At 38.1% G+C, this 21486-nt stretch overlaps 1 protein-coding gene across 1 annotated transcript in view; it reads left to right on the forward strand.

Moving 5' to 3' along the window:
- Positions 1-4185: 4185 nt before the first annotated feature.
- Lix1 (limb and CNS expressed 1) overlaps positions 4186-21486 on the forward strand; it is a 48526-nt gene continuing 31225 nt past the window's right edge. The window contains exon 1 of the mRNA XM_027927981.2: positions 4186-4267. Within this exon, the coding sequence (XP_027783782.1) occupies positions 4186-4267 (82 nt within the window). The remainder of the gene's footprint in view (positions 4268-21486) is intronic.

Below are 21486 nucleotides of genomic sequence, written 5' to 3' on the forward strand. Positions count from 1 at the left end.
AGAATATGACACTTAGCTTGGCATAGTACTTATCTAGATATAATTTTAAAAGCCAATTACAAATATAAACAAAAGTATATGAAAACTACATTAGAAGAATGGGAAGAAAATTGTGTGTGTGAGTGTGGGATGGTCAGGAGAATCAAACTCATTTTCCTTGGGAAGCAGAAGAAAATAGATAGTAACTAACAATACCTAAAAATTATCAGTAGAACCTTCCTGAAGAATAGCAAAAAATGTTTAACATTGCCGGCATTGGGGAGTAGGAACTAGCCACTTGTCTGGCTAAGCCAGGGAACCACCCATGTTATAAGCTTTGTAGTATTGTTTTGGCTTTGAAAACCATGAATACCTATTGCTATAATAAAAGATAAGCCGTATGCAGGGGCACACACCTGTGATCCCAGAGGCTCTAGAGACTGATTCAGGAGGATCTTGAGTTCAAAACCAGCCTCAGCAAAAAATCAAGGTTTCTCACAATTCAGTGAGACCCTGTCTTTAAATAAAAAATATAAAATAGAGCTGGGGATGTGGCTCAGTGGTCAAGTGCCCCTGAGTTCAATCCCGAATACCCAAACACACACACACACACCATTTAATTAAAAAGTAATTAAAAAGAATCATAAACAAATAATTGAAAAAATTATCTCAGGCAAGATTATCTTCCTAAATTGAAATCAAGATCCTCTCCCTCAGTAACCTGACTCCCTAGAGTCAGGTCAGGCTGTTACCACAGGTGTAGTCATTGGAGCCTGCATGCCTTGGAATGAAATCTTTCTGGACCTGGAGTCTCACCAGCTTCACCTGCAGGCTCACCAACAGGCCCGCTCTTCTGCCTGGCCAACCCTAGTCTCTTCCACCAGAGTAGAGCGCATTATAACACGGTAGTAGTGATGGTGGTGGTAGTGGTGGTGATGGTAGTGGTCCGTTAGGTCCTTCCTGTGATTCTCAGATACATCTACATTCTTGATACGATTTTAAATGGTGCTCCCCTTATGATTTTTATAACTGCAATCAGCTATCTAACAACGTTTATGGAAGGAGAGGCATCAATTCTCCTTACCAGTAAAACTATTGTTTCCATAGACTTTTTGTTGCATAGTCCATGAACTGTGCAAAAAATGCCACCTTGATTTCTCATTTTCTCAAAGAGCTCTGTACTCCCTGAAGCTTTGTACGCATGTTGTTGCACATGGCTGCCCTCTGTCATCATGGAGTAGTGAGTTCTGATCACTGAGACTGTGTCAGGTGCCAATACTCATCCTTCAGATTAATGCTCTACCAAGAATTTTAAGAACATCATTTCGGTTTTACTGCAGTCATCTACCCTTGTTTCTGAAATTTAGTTGTGTTGTTGGCATGTGTATTTAGGTTAATGTCATGGTGAAATCCAATGTGTGAACACGGGGCTGTACTAAAATGGGCACATTACTCAAAGGGTTTTTCGGGCTCTTCCATCTCCACCAGTTGCTTTTTACATCAAAGGGAGAGAATAGTAAGAAACCACATAGTTGGTTTTCTGACTGTTTTACAATAGCACTTTAAAGTCAGGACTCTTTATAAGCATTCAAGGAAGAAATGCATAAGCAAAGTTTTAAGAAAACTTTTATTGAAAGATTGGACTTACTGAAGAAACTATGCTAACTGGAATGTTGTATAATCTACATTAGAATTCTTGTTTTCATTTCATAAAATGTAACTCATTAAAGATCAAAATGTTTATATGAATTAGTCTATGCAAAGCTGCTTTGGTGTTCTCTGTGAAGATGTTCATAGTTTTTCTTTCTTTATAAAAACCTTATGGAGATTAGAGATTATTTTTCTTAAAAATTCTTAACCTTTCATTCTATTTAGCATTAGCAGTAAGCATCTTTGTATTCATCATATTGATTTATATCTCTCAGATTGATAAATGGATATGATGTCAACTGTGGGAATAGCAGTGATTTGTTTGAAGATCAGTCCAACTTTTAGGAAATAAATACATGGCTTTTCAGAGGGTTAGAAAATCTGTGATAATACTTGTGCTCATTTATAATATAGTCATAGAATCAAAGATGTTAGAACTCAAAGAGAGCATCCGGCTTAATTTTATGGATGAGAACTATGAGCTCAGAGATGAGTGGCTTTTCAAAGTTAAATAGATAGCATATACCAAATCTTAAGTCTCTTTGATTCCAAATTCATCATTTCTTCCACCGTGTTATACTATCAAAATATTTTTTAAGTCTTGCTAGAATTCTATTTAAGCCCACAGAAATGCCCATTTACTAACTGAAATCCAAGCACCAAAATTTCTAATTGTTCTCAGGTTTTATATTATCAGTATATATTTATATATCATATTATATTAAGAAATCCATGTTATTTTTCTAGTTCTCTAATGGCAACATTAATTATCTTGGCTTCCAATGCAGGATCACACTGCAAGTGCTTGCGTTCATTTACAGTTTGTGTCTAATCACTGTATAATAGCTTTTTGGTCCACAAACCATTTGTTTTAAAGCATAAACTCCTGCATCCAAATTTTTTTTTTTACAATTATAAATTCCTGGACTGCAAGGACATTAATGATTTTCCTAGACTAGAGGTGTTGCTTAGTGGTAGATTCTCACCTAGCATGCAAAAGGCCGTGGGTTCATTACTCAACAACAACAACACACGCGCGCACACACACACACACACACACACACACACTTTCCTATTGTGTACAGGATGCATAAAATGCACTTTGATACCCTAAATAAGTAACTTAACATGAAGTGCGAGGGATTTCTTTCAAGCTCATGTTTGTGTGTTTGTGTGTGTGTGTGTGTGTGTGTGTGTGTGTAAAATCTGAATCAATGTCTTTGTGCCCTGGGGCAGTTCCACGTTTGTGTTTTGTGTGGCCTACATGCCCTATGGGCATTTGCCAGGTGATAGTCATTATAATAAGTATTATTGTTACAGCCCTATTCTTTCCTTTTCCTTTTATTAAGGCCACACTTCTACAAAATAGCTGAAGAAGCTGATCACATGGAATACATTTTATTTTTATATAGTCTTTAGAGGACTGGTTTCAGTTCATCATAATATTCAACATAATTATGGAATCTGAAAATTGGAAGGAACATTGGAAAACAACCTCTTATGTCTACTGTGAAAAAATATTTTAAATAAAAGCAAAGAAATCCTCTACAGTTCTTCAATAGCTAACATAGCTCATAACCATTAAAATTAGTTATCTTATTACTTTTATAATTCCTTATTTTTGCAATGGGATCACATAACATATTTATGTCTGCTATCAAAAGATTATTTAGATTATTTACTGGTGGTATAGATCACAGATTTTTAAAAAGTCTTGATTTTCTTAAGATCTTTCTAATAACTACCTATATTCTTTGAAAAGCATATTTTAATTTCTGAGATTTTTTAATAGAAATGAAATGAAAAGGAGTACTAATATCAGAATGAATTGAAGTCTACCTTGGGAATGATTTTCCTTGAGGATAAATAGAAAAATAAACATTCCCAGGCAAACTATACAACAGCTCACCAGGTTTGGCCCATCAGAAGTGGCTATATTTGGGGGTTGTGTGGGTACTAAACTGTGGTTTCCAAAGAGATGTTCCTGAATTCAGCACAAAGCACAATCTGGCTGCAGTCACTGTCTCTATAGCACTCTTTCACCAAAGGAGAACTTAGATCGTGTTGATTATACTGATTATATACGTCAAGCAGTCATTAGCTGCTCCTTTGTTATTTAGGAAATTTTCTTGAGAAATAAGTTTCTTGATTTCATATTCCTGAGCGCAGTGCGGTTGAAGAAAAAAAAAAAATTCAAGCGAGAAAGCTGCACAGCATTCAGGCAAAATCTGGTTGGAGAGGAAATCTGTTCCCATGATTAGTGCGCGAGCTTCCCCAGCTAGCCTGTAGGTGGGTGTGTTTAACAGAAGGAAGCAATGGGGACCGCCTGTCAGCCAGCCTTTCGAGCTAATTAGCTCAGCATACAACAAAGATAAGTGAGCCTGAGAGGAGGGCCCCCTGAGGGGTCTTTAGATTCTGGGAAATGTCTGATTGGCAGATGTTAAAAGGGATTCTTTGGTAATCCAGTGCATCAATGAGCTGCACAAATTCAGTCCAGGACTGCAAGAATTCAGGCATGAGGACACTGTGCAGCAGGCTCACACAGACAGACCCGAGATGGACAGAACCTTGGAATCTCTGAGACACATCATTGCCCAAGTCTTGCCTCACAGAGACCCAGCTCTAGTCTTCAAAGACCGTAAGTATTGAACGGGAAAGAAGGGTTGTTTTTTTTTTTGACTTTAGAAAATAGTTCTAAACGTCTAGTCACATCCCATTTAAGTATGAATTCTTCTAAATCTCTGTAGTCGTGTTCTGTGTCCTAAATGATGTCTAACTTGTTCCTGACTCCAGTCAGAAGAATGATTTCATTTCATCTACTGGCAAGAGGCACTGGGTGATTTTGCAGTGACACATCTTGCAGGACTGTTTAGAAGTTCCTTTCTTCTAAAATCTAAAACCCGCCAAATCTTAATGAACTTTTCCAGATGCTCTTTAAATAAAGCAGGACTGACTGGAACCGAGATTAAAACTAAAAATAAGTTGGAAATGATAATAAAATATACCTGTATTTGTTAACCTGTTTCATTCTCCACAACATATATTAGTTTTGTTAGATCAAGTATTGTGTTTCTATAAAATTTTGTTGCAAAGTTTAATAATGAATCACCACTGAGCTCTTTAATTTTGATAACAAATTATAACACTTCAGGTAAAAATAAAATGAGAATCACCGCCCCCCCAATCTCAGCAAAACCCCATCCTTTGGTATAGGTGTTATTTCAAAATCTTTTAAAAAAATAATTATGAAAAATAATTAAATCAAGCTTTCCAATTGTAGCAATACTATTAAACTATTTGTCATATAACTTCGTTTCTGGAACCAATTTGATTTCCTGCTGCTGCAAAACAGACTATCTTCACGTTGTATCTTATCTACAGTGGGTTTCATATTACAAAGGGCTTCTGAAATAGAACTTTGCTTTGGAACTGCCCAAAAGGTAAAATGCATATGGATTTTTTTTTTTTAACTTCAATCGGTTACAGCTTTCCTCCTTGTGAATCTAGTTATGTTTGTCTCCATCAAAACATCAATGGTTTGGATTTTTGCTTTCTGATTACTGAATAACGTTCCTTTCCAGATGTCCTTTTAGTTTATATTTCTCATATGTGTGATGAAAAAAGAGAAATGTTGGGCCATTTTATTCTATAAATTTTTCCTCTTAGAAATTAAATTGTAACCAATCTACCCTCTAAGGCATAAAGTGAAAGCCTTTTCTTCTTCTTCTTCTTTTTCTTTTTTAATATTGTCTGCAAGCATTTGTCAATAGCTATGTTAGAGCTAATAAAAATCACTCCATCCCCTAGCCTAGCCTGGAGTCTATTCAGGCGTGGTATGTTTCTTTAAGTGAAAAGAGAAGGAAAGAATGTCTCTCTCCTACAAAGGCTCTGAATTACTAGTGAAGGATAAAAGGGCTTTTCGGCTGCCCAAAGCTTTGGATAAATTATATAGGACCAGGGGACTTATGCTGAGAGTGGAGGCAGTAAAAAGAAATAGAAGATTTTTCCCTAAGCTCACTGTAAATTTAAGAAGTTTAAATCTGAGATTGTATGGCCCACTTTTTAAGCTGATCTAAATTCCAGAAATTGCTTACAGTTTAGAAGAGAGAATAGAATTCTTTAGAGGGAGTAATAATGAAGCTTATATTAAGTTCTATCATCCAGACTTTTTCAGGAAGTCTTTTATATCCAAAAACAAAAGCATCCCATTTTATATATTTCATTCATGGATACAGAACCTAGATTTGATCCCGTAGCATTGCCTGCTTACCCTAGCCTGGGCTGCCACTCTGCAGTTGCTTGCCTGGCTTAATGGGTGTGAATATTAAGCTACTGACCCTCTTCCTTCTGGTTTTTATAATGTGAAAAATGACTTCGTGAAAGGGAGTCAAATAGTACATTTCTGGACCAGGAGTTTCCATAGCATTGAAACATCTTATCACTCACCATCCTGTGGAATAGTGGGAATGGGTTAACTTGCTTTCTGGTGCAGAACCTCAAGCCTGGTTGAGGTCTAAACCATGCCTTGGCAACCTGTAGGTGCTACACATGCCAGAGTTTGGCACGTGGACCTCCTTTCTTTGGCACACTCATAAGTTGCTGCCACCACACTTTTGCTGGCAGCCTGTAAAAAAACTGCCACTAGCCTTGAATGGCAGGTTCTGAGAAGCTCCCCCTCCTCCTGTTCACTCCTGGCTCCTCCTCCTCTGCCACCCCTTCCAACCTCTTTCTGCCAGAAGGGAAGGGCTGAATACTTGAGCACATTACTGCCAATTAAGAAAAATGGTCACCTTGCTTTTCTGCAAGCTCAAAAGCTGATCCAAGAATTTTTAACACCCAGCCCAGTTGAACAAAGAAGCATAAAAAAAAAAAAAAAGACTTTCAGTTTTTCTAATTTTTTCTTCTGTGAATACAAAAGCAGCATTTGCTCTCTTCATTATTTGGACACACAGAAGGCAGAAAGTGTAAATGGTCACTCTATTCATTCATTGCCCTCCGTTGGCTTTGGATTTGCTTAAAAAACAAGCAATTGGTCAGGAAAAGCACCCAGTACGTTTTCTGGTCTGAGACAGATACACATGGGAACAGTTACATTCATTGAAGGAAATGAACTTCTCAAGTTTTTTTCCTCAGACAAGGAGGTCCTTCAAATTTTACAATATGTTAAATCTGTCATTTTATTTTAGAGGAGGTGTTCATCTGGGAGTATTTGTGATTTGTTTTTTATTTTCTCTACTGAAAGGAAATTAATTCCATAACACGTTTTTTGTTCTTTATTCCCTATTTCACATTTCAAATAAAAAATAATGGAAAGAGGTTTTAAACAAGGCAGGCTCTCAATTTGAGGTTTGCTTGTCTAGGCTGACACTGGACTGTTCTTCACTACATCAATTTCTCTTCTTTGTAACAAGTAGCACTGGATAGTTCCATACTACCAGACAGGATGTCTTTGCAGAGAAATTATGGAATATGTCCATGCTGCAATATCCAGGTTCTCTTCACGCATCATGCATCACAACCAAAGATGAGCTCTCATGAAGGTGGTCCTGGTGCTCTTTCAGGGGAGTATATGTGCTTACTGTTTGTTTGCCACTGTCTGCCATGTCCTCAGTTGCTTTCTCAAAAGATATCATCACATGACTATAAGAGGATTGCACTTGCAGATTCTGATCTGAGTGTTAATTCTTCAGATTGAAGGAGTGTAATATGCTTATCAGCCATTTTGGAGCTCCTCCTTCGTCCATTTAATAGTAACATGAGGATAGCAAGTCCTGGTCATGTGACAGGTACTGTGCTAGAAACATTGTCCTCAGCAATCCCGCAATACATATCGTTGTTATTTATAGGTAAGGGAACTGAGTTTCATGGAGGTTAAGATAATGTAGCTAATAAGGGATGGAGGCACAGGATACAAACTCCTCACCTTTTGTTCTTTAGTCTTCCAACTCCTCACCTTTAGTAATTAAAAGACTCAGGTGTTGGTTACCATGTCCTTGCATTATAATAGCAGTATCTATTAGGAAAACATGGAGGGGAAAGAAATAGGCTTCTCGAGAAGTTTGAAGAGAGCCTATTGGTTACATCTGAGCAAGAGTATGTTGAGAAAGTGAGAAGAAAGGGCATATATTTTGGGGGTGAGGGTACCAGGGATTGAACTCAGGGGTACTTGACAACTGAGCCACATCCTCAGCCCTATTTTATATTTTTAATTAAAAAAAAAGATCTCACTGAGTTGCATAGCACCTCATTTTTTGCTGAGTCTGGCTTTGAACTCGTAAACCTCCTGCCTCAGACTTCCAAACTCCTGGATTTACAGGTGTGCACCACTGCACCCAGCAGGAAGGGCATTTTTGAGGAGAGAAATATCTTGTCCAATAGAAATGCAAGAAGCATGCCCTGGGAGGATGCAAGTTGGATCTGACTGACATTCAGGCAAAAGGGAGCCATTGGAGTTAACCATGATCCTAGATAAATTCAGGGAGTTTATGGCTTTATAGTACATTGGGGAAAAGCTTATATGGACATCTGTTGGAGGTACACTTTCTAATACCTAAGTTAGGGGAAATCACAGCTTTTTCTCAGCAAGAAACAATTCACTAGCTCAGGCAAGATGTAAGATTTGTGAATGTCAAATGTGCTTATGGGGAGAAACCACTTTCATTGACTGAAGGCCAAAATCAAGACATACTTTCTTTAAAAAAAATTGTTTAAAAGCTGGCATAATTATCAATATGAAAATGAGTTTTTTTTCTAGCATTGACTTTATAAAGTGACAGGTATATTTCCCTCTATCTCACAATTAAAAAGTAAGATGAAACTTGTACTAAACGTTGCTCAACTGGAAGAAAATTTCTCACATATTTGAGGTGCATTAACTCTTTTATTTAGAAAAACATTTTTCTGCATGAAAGGTTTTATTTATATCAGATAGGTGAATACTTTACTTCAAAGAGTATATTTTTACCCTTTGGAAAAATTGAACCAGACGATAGAGCTATTAAAAACATCTTAGTAATCATGACTCTGGCTATATGCAGCAGAGGAGAGCAAAACCCTCAAGAGTCAAGTATTTTTTCCATCCCATGCTTTTTAGTGTAGTTACTTGAAATCTATAAATTTGATGATACATTTATAGTTTTCACATTTCACATAAAGGAATGGAGTAGGAGGGAAGGGATGGAGGTCCTTGTGGGGTAAAATCCCTACACACATTGCACTGCGTTCCACAATAGAAATCATGCCTGAAAGAATATACAACTCAGAAACAAACAAAAACTTCACTGTTTGCTCTCTCATTTTAGAATAATGACTACATCTTAATTATAATAATTTAAGCTCTGATAATTTTAGCATTAAACTGGAGATGTGTGTTTTATAGAAGCCTATTCAAATAGTAGTTTTACTTTATTATGCATGTTGCTATTTTTATTTGAATTTATACTAAGAAAAATGTAGATTTCAATTCAGCCATCAGTGACAGAAGAGCTGTTTGACATTTGACAGGTTTAAATACTGAAAGTCTCAGCACCAGAGAAAAATTTTTCAAAATGAGGGGGGGGAGTGGCTTCTTGATCACAGTGCCCTATCTGTCCTGATACTTTTATTTCTTGTGTATAAAAAAGACTTAACAGATCAAAATAAAATAAGATAGAAACCCATCCTATGAGGCCAAGCTATCTCATCTCACCAGAGAGGTTTTTTTTTTTAAGAAAAAACAGTTAAGATTTGTTAGCCTGAACTCAATTTTAACAACTTCTGAAACTCATGTGTTAAGTTACAGCCCATAATAGGATACAGCTGCCTAAGGGTGAGTTTCTAAGTTACGATCTTTCTGTTTAAATGATACGGTTTTACTGATTATGTGCTACAGATTGATTTAAGAAATGTAAGACAACTTTAGAAGCCCTTCATAAAAGAATCTTCTCTTTTTTAATACATTTCATATTGAAGTTTTAACCCCAAAGGCTCTTTATTTCTTTTCTTCCCTGTTCAAATGCCCATTTAAATTTAGTCTGTAGAAGTAGTTAAAATACTTATATTCTAAAAGAAAAAAAAGAATTTTATTGTAAGTTTATTATTATGTAGTTTTTTACATTTTCTCTCTAGTATCCACAGGATGTTGTTTGACTTATGGTTTTGCCCTTTTTTCCTGGTAGGATGATAATCAGTTGATCCCTAGTTTGAGCTCCTTTTGTTAAGCAGCTGTGGAACCCATCATTTAGTCACTCCATTGGCACTCATGGCCCATCCTATTTAGTTTACATTGTCTCCTGTGTGGTACTGCATAGCCTATTATCACTTCACTGGGGTGTTTTTGTCCACACCTAAGTTGTAAGTTCCAGAGCAGAGCTGGACCTTGTACTTTTTTGAAACCCCAAATTGCCTCCCACAGAGACAGACATCTGAACAGGTGCACAACAGATGGTTTTTGATTGCTGATTGGTGATCTTTCTTCCTCACGATAAGAGGGGCAGATTTTTGCCTCTGGCAGGTGCTCTCCTTTGTGATGAAAGGACCTTTCTAATCCATTCATCCACTGGCAACCGTTATCACAGGCTAACCACATGTAGGGATAAGTTGACAAATACACAGGAGCAAGCTTGGAGCACAAAGGGGCCATACAGGTAAACATAGTCACATCAGGCAGCTCAGCCAGAGAGATGCTTCCAGCTGGACTTAGAGTAGCTCAGCATCATCCCCACCGGAGCACAGAGCTTTACCTAACCCATCCTATGTTCATCCTTGGCATGTACCAACAACTGTGGGTCACCAAGGGCCATGCACATGCTCTTCAGGATCAAATTCTATCTGTACCTTGTATATACACACTGCTTAGATGGCTGTGTCCAGTATTGAGGAGTATTCTTAAAATGACTATTTCCAGGGAAGAAAGATATATAATAAACTTAAAGCAGCATTTGTAAAGATTTGACTATTTTAAAACAAAGTAGAACTGGTCAATTAAGCAACCTGTGTGACAGATCCTTATTTGGTAATCTAAAATCAAAGGTCCTACAAAGTCCCTTTTAAATACAATATAATGTCAATGTCTGATAGAATATGGGAAAGATACATACTTCCTGATTGGTTAAATAGGTTACATCAGATTTTTATTTTATGCATCTTTGGAGATTGGATGACATCATCTGACCCATAGTGCATATATAAAGTGCACATGTGAATTCAGACATGCTTATTTAAATGTTTTATGCTTATGGATTCTTATTTTAATTTGTGTTTGTGACTCTCCTGCTCTTTTCTAGTCTCTATCCTCAACCCCTGTGCTTGCAAATATAGAAAGCAAGTGGTATTTAAATTTCCCCCAAAAAGATTTATAGTTCAGCAGCTTTCCATTCTAAAGGTGAAAATTAAACCAAAAAGAATGAATATTTCTTTTGCATATTTCATAGAATCTCCTGAGAGGCTGACTTCGTAAAACAACCCCAAAAGATCATAATTCCCTCAGGAAAATATTGGGGTAGGGGGTGGAGGTGAAATGAGAAAAGAAAAAGAGAACAAACGAAGAAACTCTGCTAGCTTTCCAGCTGCTGAAGGAGTTGACTCTGGGGAGCACAAGTAAAGAAGAGCCCCTCTTCGGGAAACAAAGCAGTGTCCCACCCTGCCACTGTGGCTACATCTCAGTGTCTACACAAAAGAAAAAGGGGCCCAGACACACAGGCTGTATCTCCAACATTCCATTTGCCTGATCAAAGCAGGGGCTGAGGATGGTTACACGGATAGACAGTATCCTGGCATCCACACAGACCCAGCACAAAACCCAAGCACACCCCATTTTTCAACCCAATTGTATAAATGACAAAATATAGCATCATATCTTGAGTTTGTCTCTTCAGTTTGGGGGGACTCTTCCTATCTGTCCTCAACAAAATTAGGATATGACATTGGTAAGAACAAGTTGTTCAGGATTGAATTACTAGAATAGAAAATACCAATTAAGTCTATTTTAAAATATCACCTGCTAAGAGTGATTTGATTGAAGATTGTATTAAAGTATTTTATAACATAAATCCATCTGTTTAGAGGTAGAGAATCAATTTGAAAATAGGTTAATCATCTTGAAAGCCTCTTAATGATTTATCCTTAAATGGCAGCCTTTCCAGTTTGTCTTCAATTGTTTTGGGCAATGGAAATTTTACCCAGCTAGAATTTTTCCTCATGCAGGGCTAAAAGAAATTGATCCTTTTTTTCCTGATAGATTTATAATAGACTTTTAAGTTCCCTTTTTGCACACAAATGACTATTTTCTATGCAGGACTTATATTAGTTAATTGAACTGAGCAATGAAGTATATTGTTTCTATTTTCCTGAGGCATATTTAGTCATTAAACATTAATTTAAAATAAAAGTTAACTCCTTTCTGTAGGTTTTGATAAGAGAAGGTCTGTTGCCTTTAGCATTCATTTTAAAGTAAAAAATTGGGACAAAAATCCATGCTTCCAGATCCTGAGACATGTAGCACTGGACACATTTATATGCTATTATGGAGCTTTGACTTCGCCATTAGTGTTAGCAAAAGAGCTTTCTCTTTTCAATCTCTGAACTCTTCCCATATCTTGGAATAAATAGCAGGATGTGTTCAACTGGAGGCGTTTCAGACTTGTAGACTATTTTTAGAATATTTAATCATACGGTTTCCAATTCAGGAACAGTTAGTTTCAAAGATGCAATATGCAAACATATAATCATGCCTTTTCTTTTTTCTTTCCTGTCACCTTCTATAATCACAAATAATAGCTAACACTCTAGTACCATGTGAGAAACCTATTGTGAGCATTTTCCATAGTAACTCTGTGATATAGGTAGTGCATTTCCCAGCTGAGGAACTGATGCATGGAGCAGTTAAGTATCTTGTAGTGGTACAGACAGGATTCAATCTCAGGCAGTCTGACTCTAGAGAGAAGTTTTTAACTACTCAGTTAATGGCCTGCCTGTTGATAAAAGATGGAGAGACAAGATGCAGTACACATTTTATTGTGTATGAAGTAGTGCCTATATTTTAGGATTCTTCTATAACATACTCTGAAATCCACTGGGAATTTAAATTCTCTACCTCTCACACTTTCCATATGAAAACATATATCATGTGTCCCTATGGTATCTCCATTATGTCCAAGCTATGAAAATGAAAATACAATAATGTGTATATATGACAAGCTGTGAATTTTTAGGATAGGAGCTCTCCGGGTGTCCACTTATTGATGTCCTTTTCTGAAGGTGCTTCAGGCTCCTTCCAGGATGTGGAAGGTACACTTTTTCTTTTTTTCCCTCACACATGTTAGGCAAGCACTCTCCACCACTGATCTACATCCCCAGCCCAGAAGCATTCTTTTGCTTGCTTCATCTCCTGCTTCATCTCATGTCTTTTTCTACATAGGCTCCTCTTAGAGAAATGTTCTGCCCTGAGCTCCTCAGATGCACAAGAGCAACCACACATTCTGAGTGTCTGGGCCCTTCCTTGTGGCTCCACAGTTTCATGGATGGAGCCGCCACCTATAGGCAGCAAGCATAGTACTTTAGGCTAGAGCAAAGGGCAATGGATTCTGCGTTTCCAGTGTTATCTCCCACTCGGGTAAAGCTGGGGCATCAAGATGGGATCCTTTCCAAGCATTACAAAGAGCTAAGCCTCCTTACCCTGTTCCCTTATCAAATCATACCCTTTTCCTAATGGTACCCTTTCTTATTGCTCCTATAAGAGAATAAAAAAATGACTTCTCACTGCCCTTTTGGGTTTCTTGGTTGGGTACAGGCCAAATTGACATACAACAGATCAATAGGAGAACATCCATATTTAAGTAAAAGTGTATGCAAGAGATTCCCACAAAATATGAGACTCAAAGGAGAGTCAGATAAATTTAGCATCCTGAGTTATGGAAAGGAGCAGGGGCTTAGGGCTTCTGGAAGGTGGTAGAAACACAAATTATGAGAGGGTGAGTAAGGAAGTGTATAGCAAATAAAGGTTGTTTTAGGCAAACAAAAATTACAGGAATAAAAATTTTTCCAAGAACATCCCTCAAAATAATAGGTGAGGGTCTGGATAGATGTGGTGTCAAGCTTCCGTCTCCTGTGATAGACTTTGATTCATAAGATTCCTGGGTAGGGGAGTCATGACTATTGATTTCCTTTTGTAGGATCCATCTTTAGGAAGATTAAGAGGAGCTCAGAGAAAACTTCTGCTTGTATCCATTGGTCCCCAAGTATCTTAGGCTGAAAGTAACGAGCATACTAAAGTATAATATTTGGGGTGGCTTCTTCTGAATATTTCACTTCCTATACAATTCTTCAGTGGAGGCATACTTACCCCTCTTACTCTTTTGTTTGATGCCACCCTCACTCTTTTGAAAGCAGGATTTCTCTTCCTTCCTCCCCACCTGTCTACACTTTATTCCCCTAGGGAGAGTACAGCTTCGGCTCTCCTCCTGTGTACACTTTTCCTGACATTTTCCTGACATAGTCATTTACTTTCTCCCTTGTATTTACGTAATTATTGTGCTACAAATTCTTAAGCTTTAAATATTATTTTAACATCATCTGTGTTCTACAGTTTAGCACTCTTAATAGTTTGTTCACTAATTATGTGATGAATGTATCGTTTCTCCAGTCAGATTGTAAAGCTCTTTGGGGATCTCTGTGCAGAAACTTGAATTTCTTTATTATTTCATGTTATCAAAGTCAGGGTTGACACATCAACTATGCCAGTGTCACACTGTTGGTAAATTATGGGGTTCTGTTCAACTGATCCCAGAAACTATATTTAACTCCTTTCAACACAGCACTCCAGGCAGTTGACATAAATTGATTACAGTTGGCATCCAAAGCTAATGGAGCTACCATCCCCATTCAGAGATTTCCTAAGCCATGTTTATTGTAAAGGGACAAACCAAAGTGAGCGAGTGGACAGCAATCTTGTGTCTACTCTGACCAGGCTGCATCTTTCTGCATGAGCTCTGCCATCTCCAGCTGGGACATGGCCACCATCACACCCATGCTATGTGGCAACTGCAGAGGTTCATTTAGAAGGAAATCCTGACCTCTCCATGAATCACAGTGAATTTTACTCACCTTCTACACATTCATAGTACTACAGCTGCTCAGACTATGCAGAGTCTTCTTAGATTCCAACTGAACTCCACAGCTGCTTCTAGGTAGACAGCCCTGTGCTGGATACCAAGAAGGCTATAGAAAAGAATGAATATCTACCCTCTAGAATCCCATAGTCTGCTGTGAGTTAAGTAACGGAAAACTGCACTATTAGATGAATTGTTACCACAAGGGGTTTCATTCCTCTGGCCAGAAGGAAGTTCAGCCAAGTCTTACTTGATAAATTTAGCCAGGAGCACCATATCCATTTTATTAGCATGGTTTATAGGCGATTAAGTGCTAAGACACAGGGCCACTAATGGAATAAGAGCTCAGAAGAGGGGATGCATGTGGGCTAGAATCAGAGAGCATGGCATGATGAAGGAGGTAGTGTTTCCTCTGAAGTGGGAGGAGAGGGGAGGTGCAGAAATAACACTCAAGGTAGAAAGAAGCACTTGAACCAAGACAGAGATAAAAATTTTAAAAAATTAAATTAAAAACAGGAGAAAAAAGATAGAGATGATAAATAAGCACCCTGTGTTCAAGGACACACCAGTTGGAGGATTTCTGCTAAAGAAGGTCAAAGGTTAGATAGCCAAGGTATTCCACAGTGTCTTCATTAGTTAGTTGAGAAAGCCTCAGTGTTGAACTTGACTTGTGGGGAAGGTGGGGTCGAGGGGGGGATCTAGTTACTGCTCCGAAATCTCAAGTCATTTTCAAATTTCAAAACACACCGAAGAAGAAAATAGTCATGCTACTATGTATAAACTACATGCCACATTGTCTTGTTGACACAGAAAATATTCAAAATTGCTGAAGATGTCTATTATTCTGTCCAGAAAAGTAGTTCAGGGGGAAGAATCGATAAATTTGATGTGCAATGTCAACAGAGAGAAAAAATTGCTTTCTATATTCTCAGACATTAAAAAGATGATTGAAGGCACAAAAACAAATTGGATATCATGCTATTGTTCCAAGATTTCTCCAACAATTCTCACCTTCTGCTTCCTTCCAAGCCCCCCCAGCCATTTGATATTCTCTCTCTCTCTCTCTCTCTCTCTCTCTCTCTCTCTCTCTCTCTAATACTTCTTTAGTTGTAGATGGACACAATATTTTTATTTATTTTTATGTGGTGCTGAGGATCAAACCCAGGGCCTCATACCTGTGAGGCAAGCGCTGTACCACTGAGCTATAGGTCCAGCCCTGATGCTCTATTTCTTAAAAGCAGTTTTATTAGCTAGACCTTGAGCACAGCAAAACCAAAATATGAGTTCTATTAAGCCCTGCACCAGATGCGCTGCTTGATATGTTCTGACTCCTGTGCCAGCCAAATTGTCTCTTTTCTTCTAGTCTCCAGCTAAGGATCATGGATACCCTCATGTCCAGTGTACAGATTCACCAGATGACCCATTTATCTTGACCTGGTTCTGGATAAAGTCCTTCTTCTCCTTTCATGTCCATTAACAGAGGAGAGAAATTTCAAAGGATCTTTACTAATCTTTGAAATAAATAATGCACTGCTAAAAATGATGTGTTCTAGACTGTAGCTTCCTTCCCTGAGATAGAGCGGAGACCTTTTGCTCCCACAAAGAGGAATAGAGGAAATGACAAAGACTGCTGCTGCCACAAGCCCCTCAACTGCCATCTTGGCCATTTCCTCTTGAGACCCTTCCTTCATTTACATATTGAAAGAAGGGACTGGAACAGGAGGTTTAGCTACAACCCACTTTGACCATAGTTAGCGGGTATTTTACACCATTGCCGAGAGTGCAAAGTGTTGCTAAAAATTGAGTCAGAAGATGTCTATTCACATGATCACAGACTACTCATTTAGTAAGACAGCTCAGTGCTGGAACCATATCATCTCCCTTATATGAGAAAGTACAGATATTCGCATGTGCTTTACTTGACTTTGTCAATAACAAAATGTCAGAAAAATGGTTCACAGGAAAAGGTAAGTAAATTAATTCTTGTGGTGTGTTCCTTATACCCACCATGCCAGCAGCCTCACAAATGCAGCACATCTCCTATATCTCTGATGACATTCAAGCACTCAACTAATATTTATTATATTTCTACTATATTCAAAGCATTGTGGAAAAATGATGTCATTGGTCCTCCAAAGAGTGAGGTCTCTAGTAGTGGTGGACAGATACGAAAATAACTTAAGTACCATTGTATTAGGGAGTAACTTGGGATAAAAAAGAACATAGTCTAGATACACAGACTGACTGGGTTTAAAATCCAAGACTTTGTAACTGGGTGATTGTACCTTGAACTTATTTTATTTATCATTTATAAGCTATGGATGAAAATACCTATTTCAAGGGGGTGTTGCCAGGTGAGGTGGCACACACCTGTAATTCCATAAGCTAGGGAGACTGAGGCAGGAGGATCGTGAGTTTAAGGCCAGCCTCAGCAAAAGTGAGGTGCTTAGCAACTCAGTGAGACCTGTCTCTAAATAAAATACAAAATAGGTCTGGAGATGTAGCTTAGGGGTCGAGTGCCCCTGAGTTCAGTCCTTGGTACCAAAAAAAAAAAAGGTGTTGAGGGACCAAGCAATGTCTGTCTTATAATAGTTACATAAGAGAGATGGGAGTAGTCTCTTCTTACAGCAGGACTTCTTCAATTTTAATTGCATCCAATTGCCTGAGAATTTTTTTTAAATGAAGATCTAGTTTGGTAGGACTGAGGTGGGGGCTGAGGTTCTGCATTTCTAACAAATCCCCAAGTGATATTCATGATATTTCCCAGACATGGCACTTTCATTAGCAAATGACTAGAGATTATATTTTGAGGAGCTGATGCTGGAGGTGAGTCTTAAAAACGAATAGGCGCCATTCAAGAAGACAGTAGGCAGTAGAAATGAGGGCATTCCAGGAGGACAGAAGGAAGTATGGGGCTTGCCAGTGCTAAAAGAAATACAGGAGAACGAGGAGATGGGAGGAAGAATTGGAGAGAGGAGTTCAGGATGAAAGACCAAGGCAAAACAGAGGATCTTTCATGCCTTGCCGGGAGCTATTTATTTTACAGGTAATGAGGAACCACAAGAGGATTTTAAAATGTGGAGGATGTGATCAGCTATGAGACCTAAAATTATTGCCCCGAGAACACTGGGAGGATGAGAGGATGACTGGCATCAGAAGGGTCCTGGGATATATGTGCGAGATGGAAGGAGTAGGAGCCACTTGGCAATGGTAGTGTGGACTGAGGCAGAGATGCCTGTGGGGGACATCCAGGATATGGAATTGATGGAACTTGGGCATTCATTAAATATGAAAAGAGGAAATAAAGTTTAAGGTTCCTGCCAGCCTTCTGATTTAGGTTACTGTGTAGGTGATAACATCACTTTCCAAGTAATTCAGAAGGATAAAAAGTGATTCAGGAGGAAGAGAAGAGTTTATAGAAAAGAAAACGAGTTGAATTTGGGTATATGTTCTATTTGTGCAACATCCAAATGGAAGTATCTACCTAGCAAAGTTGGAGTTACCGGAGAACAGTTTGGGAGCTGTTCTTTATAAAATGGCAGATAGTGTTGTGGAAATAGGTTCCATCATTCAAGGAGAATAACAGAGAGAGAAGCAAGAAAAAACAAGATAGGATTCTATTTGGAAACCAACATGAGGAATTAGCAAAGGGAGAGAAACCTACAAAAGCAACCTGGGAGAAATTATTAGGAAAAGAGACTCATAATCAGGGAGAAATACTATCAGAAAAGCAGAAAATATTGTCAGGCAGATTTCTAGAATTTCCAGAAGAAACTGATAGCTATATCAAATGCAGCTGAAATCAAATAAATTAGAACTAAAAGCTAGGAATTGGTGATATTCATCAAAGTATTTTCAGTGAAATAATGTAGAGGGAAGCCAGATTGTGGCAGGCTAAAAAATGAATGTAAGATAAGAAAGCAGAAATAGACAATGTAAAATATTCTTTCTAGCAGTTTGGCTATATTAGGAAAAGTTCATAAACAGTGGCCAGAAATAGTTCCAAAGTTGAGTGTTCCACTTAATTGATTGATTAATTCACTTATTCATTCATTTGTTGCCCCAAGCACATTATGGCTTCTGGGAAGCATAAGTAAAGAGGAAGCATTGAAAAATAGGTTAAAAGAAAGACTAAGAAAACAATGCTTAGGAGAAGCAGCACAATTCATTTGAGACTATAGGAAATAAGGTGGAGTTGGACATTTGTGCAAATGGGTCACAAGATGTAGGGATGGATATTGCACACTTGGTAGCTCAGGTTTATTCTGTAACATGGAAAGCAGGATAATTGACTGGGCACACCTAGAGATTAAACTGTGTAATGAGATTTAACTTCAATCTTGGGTGGTTGTTTTCAAATGTGACCCTCTGCTCACATTTTCTTTGAAATTGCCCATAAAAGTTGCTGATGCTACCTCACAAAAAGAAAGGAGCATGTGTTTCATGAATAGAGCATCCTCTGGTATACCAATCTCTTATTAAATTCCAAACAGCAAGCTGGCCTTCTTTCCTTTGCACTCTATTCATCTGGTTTTCCAGTTGACAAGAGGAGATAGAGATAGAAAGATGGATGGTGTGTGTGTACGAACATATGTTGTACTCTACAGGGGTGATGACATCTATAGGACCATCAAAGAAATCTTCCAAGGTTGTAGAATGAAAATGTTGAAAACTGCTGCTTTTCTTCTTACTTAGTACATACCTTAAAACTCTTTAACCCAAATAGTTTTATATGCCAAAATTCTTGTGTTCATTTTTCCTTGATAATCATGAATCCTCAACTTCCTACTCCAGTTCTCAGCTAAATCTCATTCTACAGTTTATTAACTTAAAATAGGAAGCTAATGGCCCTTGCTGAGTAGCAGAGCAACAGCCTACTCCAGTAGTTTTAGGCTTCAATCTTCTGGACGCCTCTGCTGAGTTCTGAAGGTCAACTGCAAGTACAGACACAAACCAGTTGACTCATAAATCCTTGTTTTCTTAGAAATGGAAAGAAGAGGAGGAAAAGAGGATAGGGAGCAGAAATAAAGTTTAGAATATAAACATTATTATTCTATTTTGAGTTACATCTACTTGTAGAAAATACTATTTTAATTTTTAAATGAATTTAAAAGCTCTGTAATGACCAATTATAAGCTTGACCCCCTTCAGTATGTATTTTATTAACTCAACTTCCCCACTGATAGTCGTACCTTTTCTCAATTTATTTCCCAAAATACTTCTTAAATATTAAACACTGAAGTTTTTTTTCATCTCCCTAGACATTCAATTCCTCAGAAGTCTCCAGAACTTTCTTAAATTATACACCATGAAGTTGATCAGTGATGTAGGGAGGAGCTGCAATGAGGGGCCTGTACTCTAGTAAACAGCTTAGATAGAAAGTGGCTGTGCAATGTTTTTCCTCTGGATCAAAGTTTCTGGCACTTGTGGCTCCCAGGAAAGTATCAATGCACAGCATTTTGGAGCACATCCAGCAGGGTGTTCAGAATAATAGCTAAGGGCATAGACACCATGTTGGTAAAAAAAATATTTGAAAGGACAAAAACCATTTAATCTAGAACCTCAGGAAACGTGAGACTTGTCTGTATTGGTGTATGTTTATATGCAAGTAAAAAATGCCAGTTCAAAATGACTCAAGGGGAAAAGCAGATCATTTGTTTAGGTAACTCAACTAAGGATTCTGGATCTGGGCAAATCTGGAACAATGGGCTCACACTAGGTCATTAGAACTTCACCTTCTTTCTCTATCTCTTGGTTGTACCCTTCTCTGTGTTGACTCTCAAGGCAGCTTTCCTTTTTGACTTAAGCAGTGCCATACTTACTTCCTAAACCTACTGCAACAGAATAGGAATTCCAGGAAAAACAGAATTTCCAACAAAAGTTCTGGACTCATTGCCTGTAAATGATTTGGATTTGGTCAAATCCCCAGATCTACCCCCTGGAAACTGTGTGATTCTTCAAGGAAAACCTTTGTTCTTTTCACACAAGAAGGCAAACAAATGCCAGACAGCAGATATCTTACACTGCCTTCGTATATGTGGTGGTCTCTCATGTGGGTTAAGAGATAAACTAATATGAGAAGCCCCAGAGGTGGGAAGCAGACCCCCTGCATCAACCTGACAGTAAAGCAGATTTCAGCTTACTTTGGCACACCATTAGCTGTTGAAACACCCAGCTTTAGATATGTCACGTACCAGATCCTTCCACATGTTCAGGTACAGGCCAGATGGGCAACTGTCAGGAGTACTGGTTAGGAATTCCTGCGTTAGGCAGAGCTTTGCCTACATGACCCATAAGGTCACTTTTGACTCTACAATTCTATTATCCTTGTTAATTTCCACAATTCAATTTGGAGTACAGGATAAACAAACCAACCTAATTTGATCTGGAACTTCTGCAGGCTATCACGGGTCATTTAATCTAAAACACATGGCCTAGCCATTACCATGTTTTCTGAAGTCATCTAACAGAGCTTATCCTTAACAAGGTCTCCATGTTATTAGTTTCACTCATGGCCTTTCCCAGCCCCCTGCTTATTCCACAGTTGCCTTTCATTCTCCTTTAGATTGGGGGAGAGGGAGGATATAAGAGTCACCTTCTTTCTGAATTTCTTCTCTTAAATCTTATAAACGATGAATCCAAATTAAAATGACATCAATTTCATCTTTACTTCACAACTGGACTTTCACTTTGCAGGGAGTTGATGAGAAATGGGAAATAATGCTACAGATAAACATAACTCTGGGAAAGTCTATTAAGGAAAAATTTCAAA

The sequence above is a fragment of the Marmota flaviventris genome, chromosome 5 (genome assembly GCF_047511675.1).
Source record: "Marmota flaviventris isolate mMarFla1 chromosome 5, mMarFla1.hap1, whole genome shotgun sequence".
Lineage (NCBI taxonomy): Eukaryota > Metazoa > Chordata > Mammalia > Rodentia > Sciuridae > Marmota > Marmota flaviventris.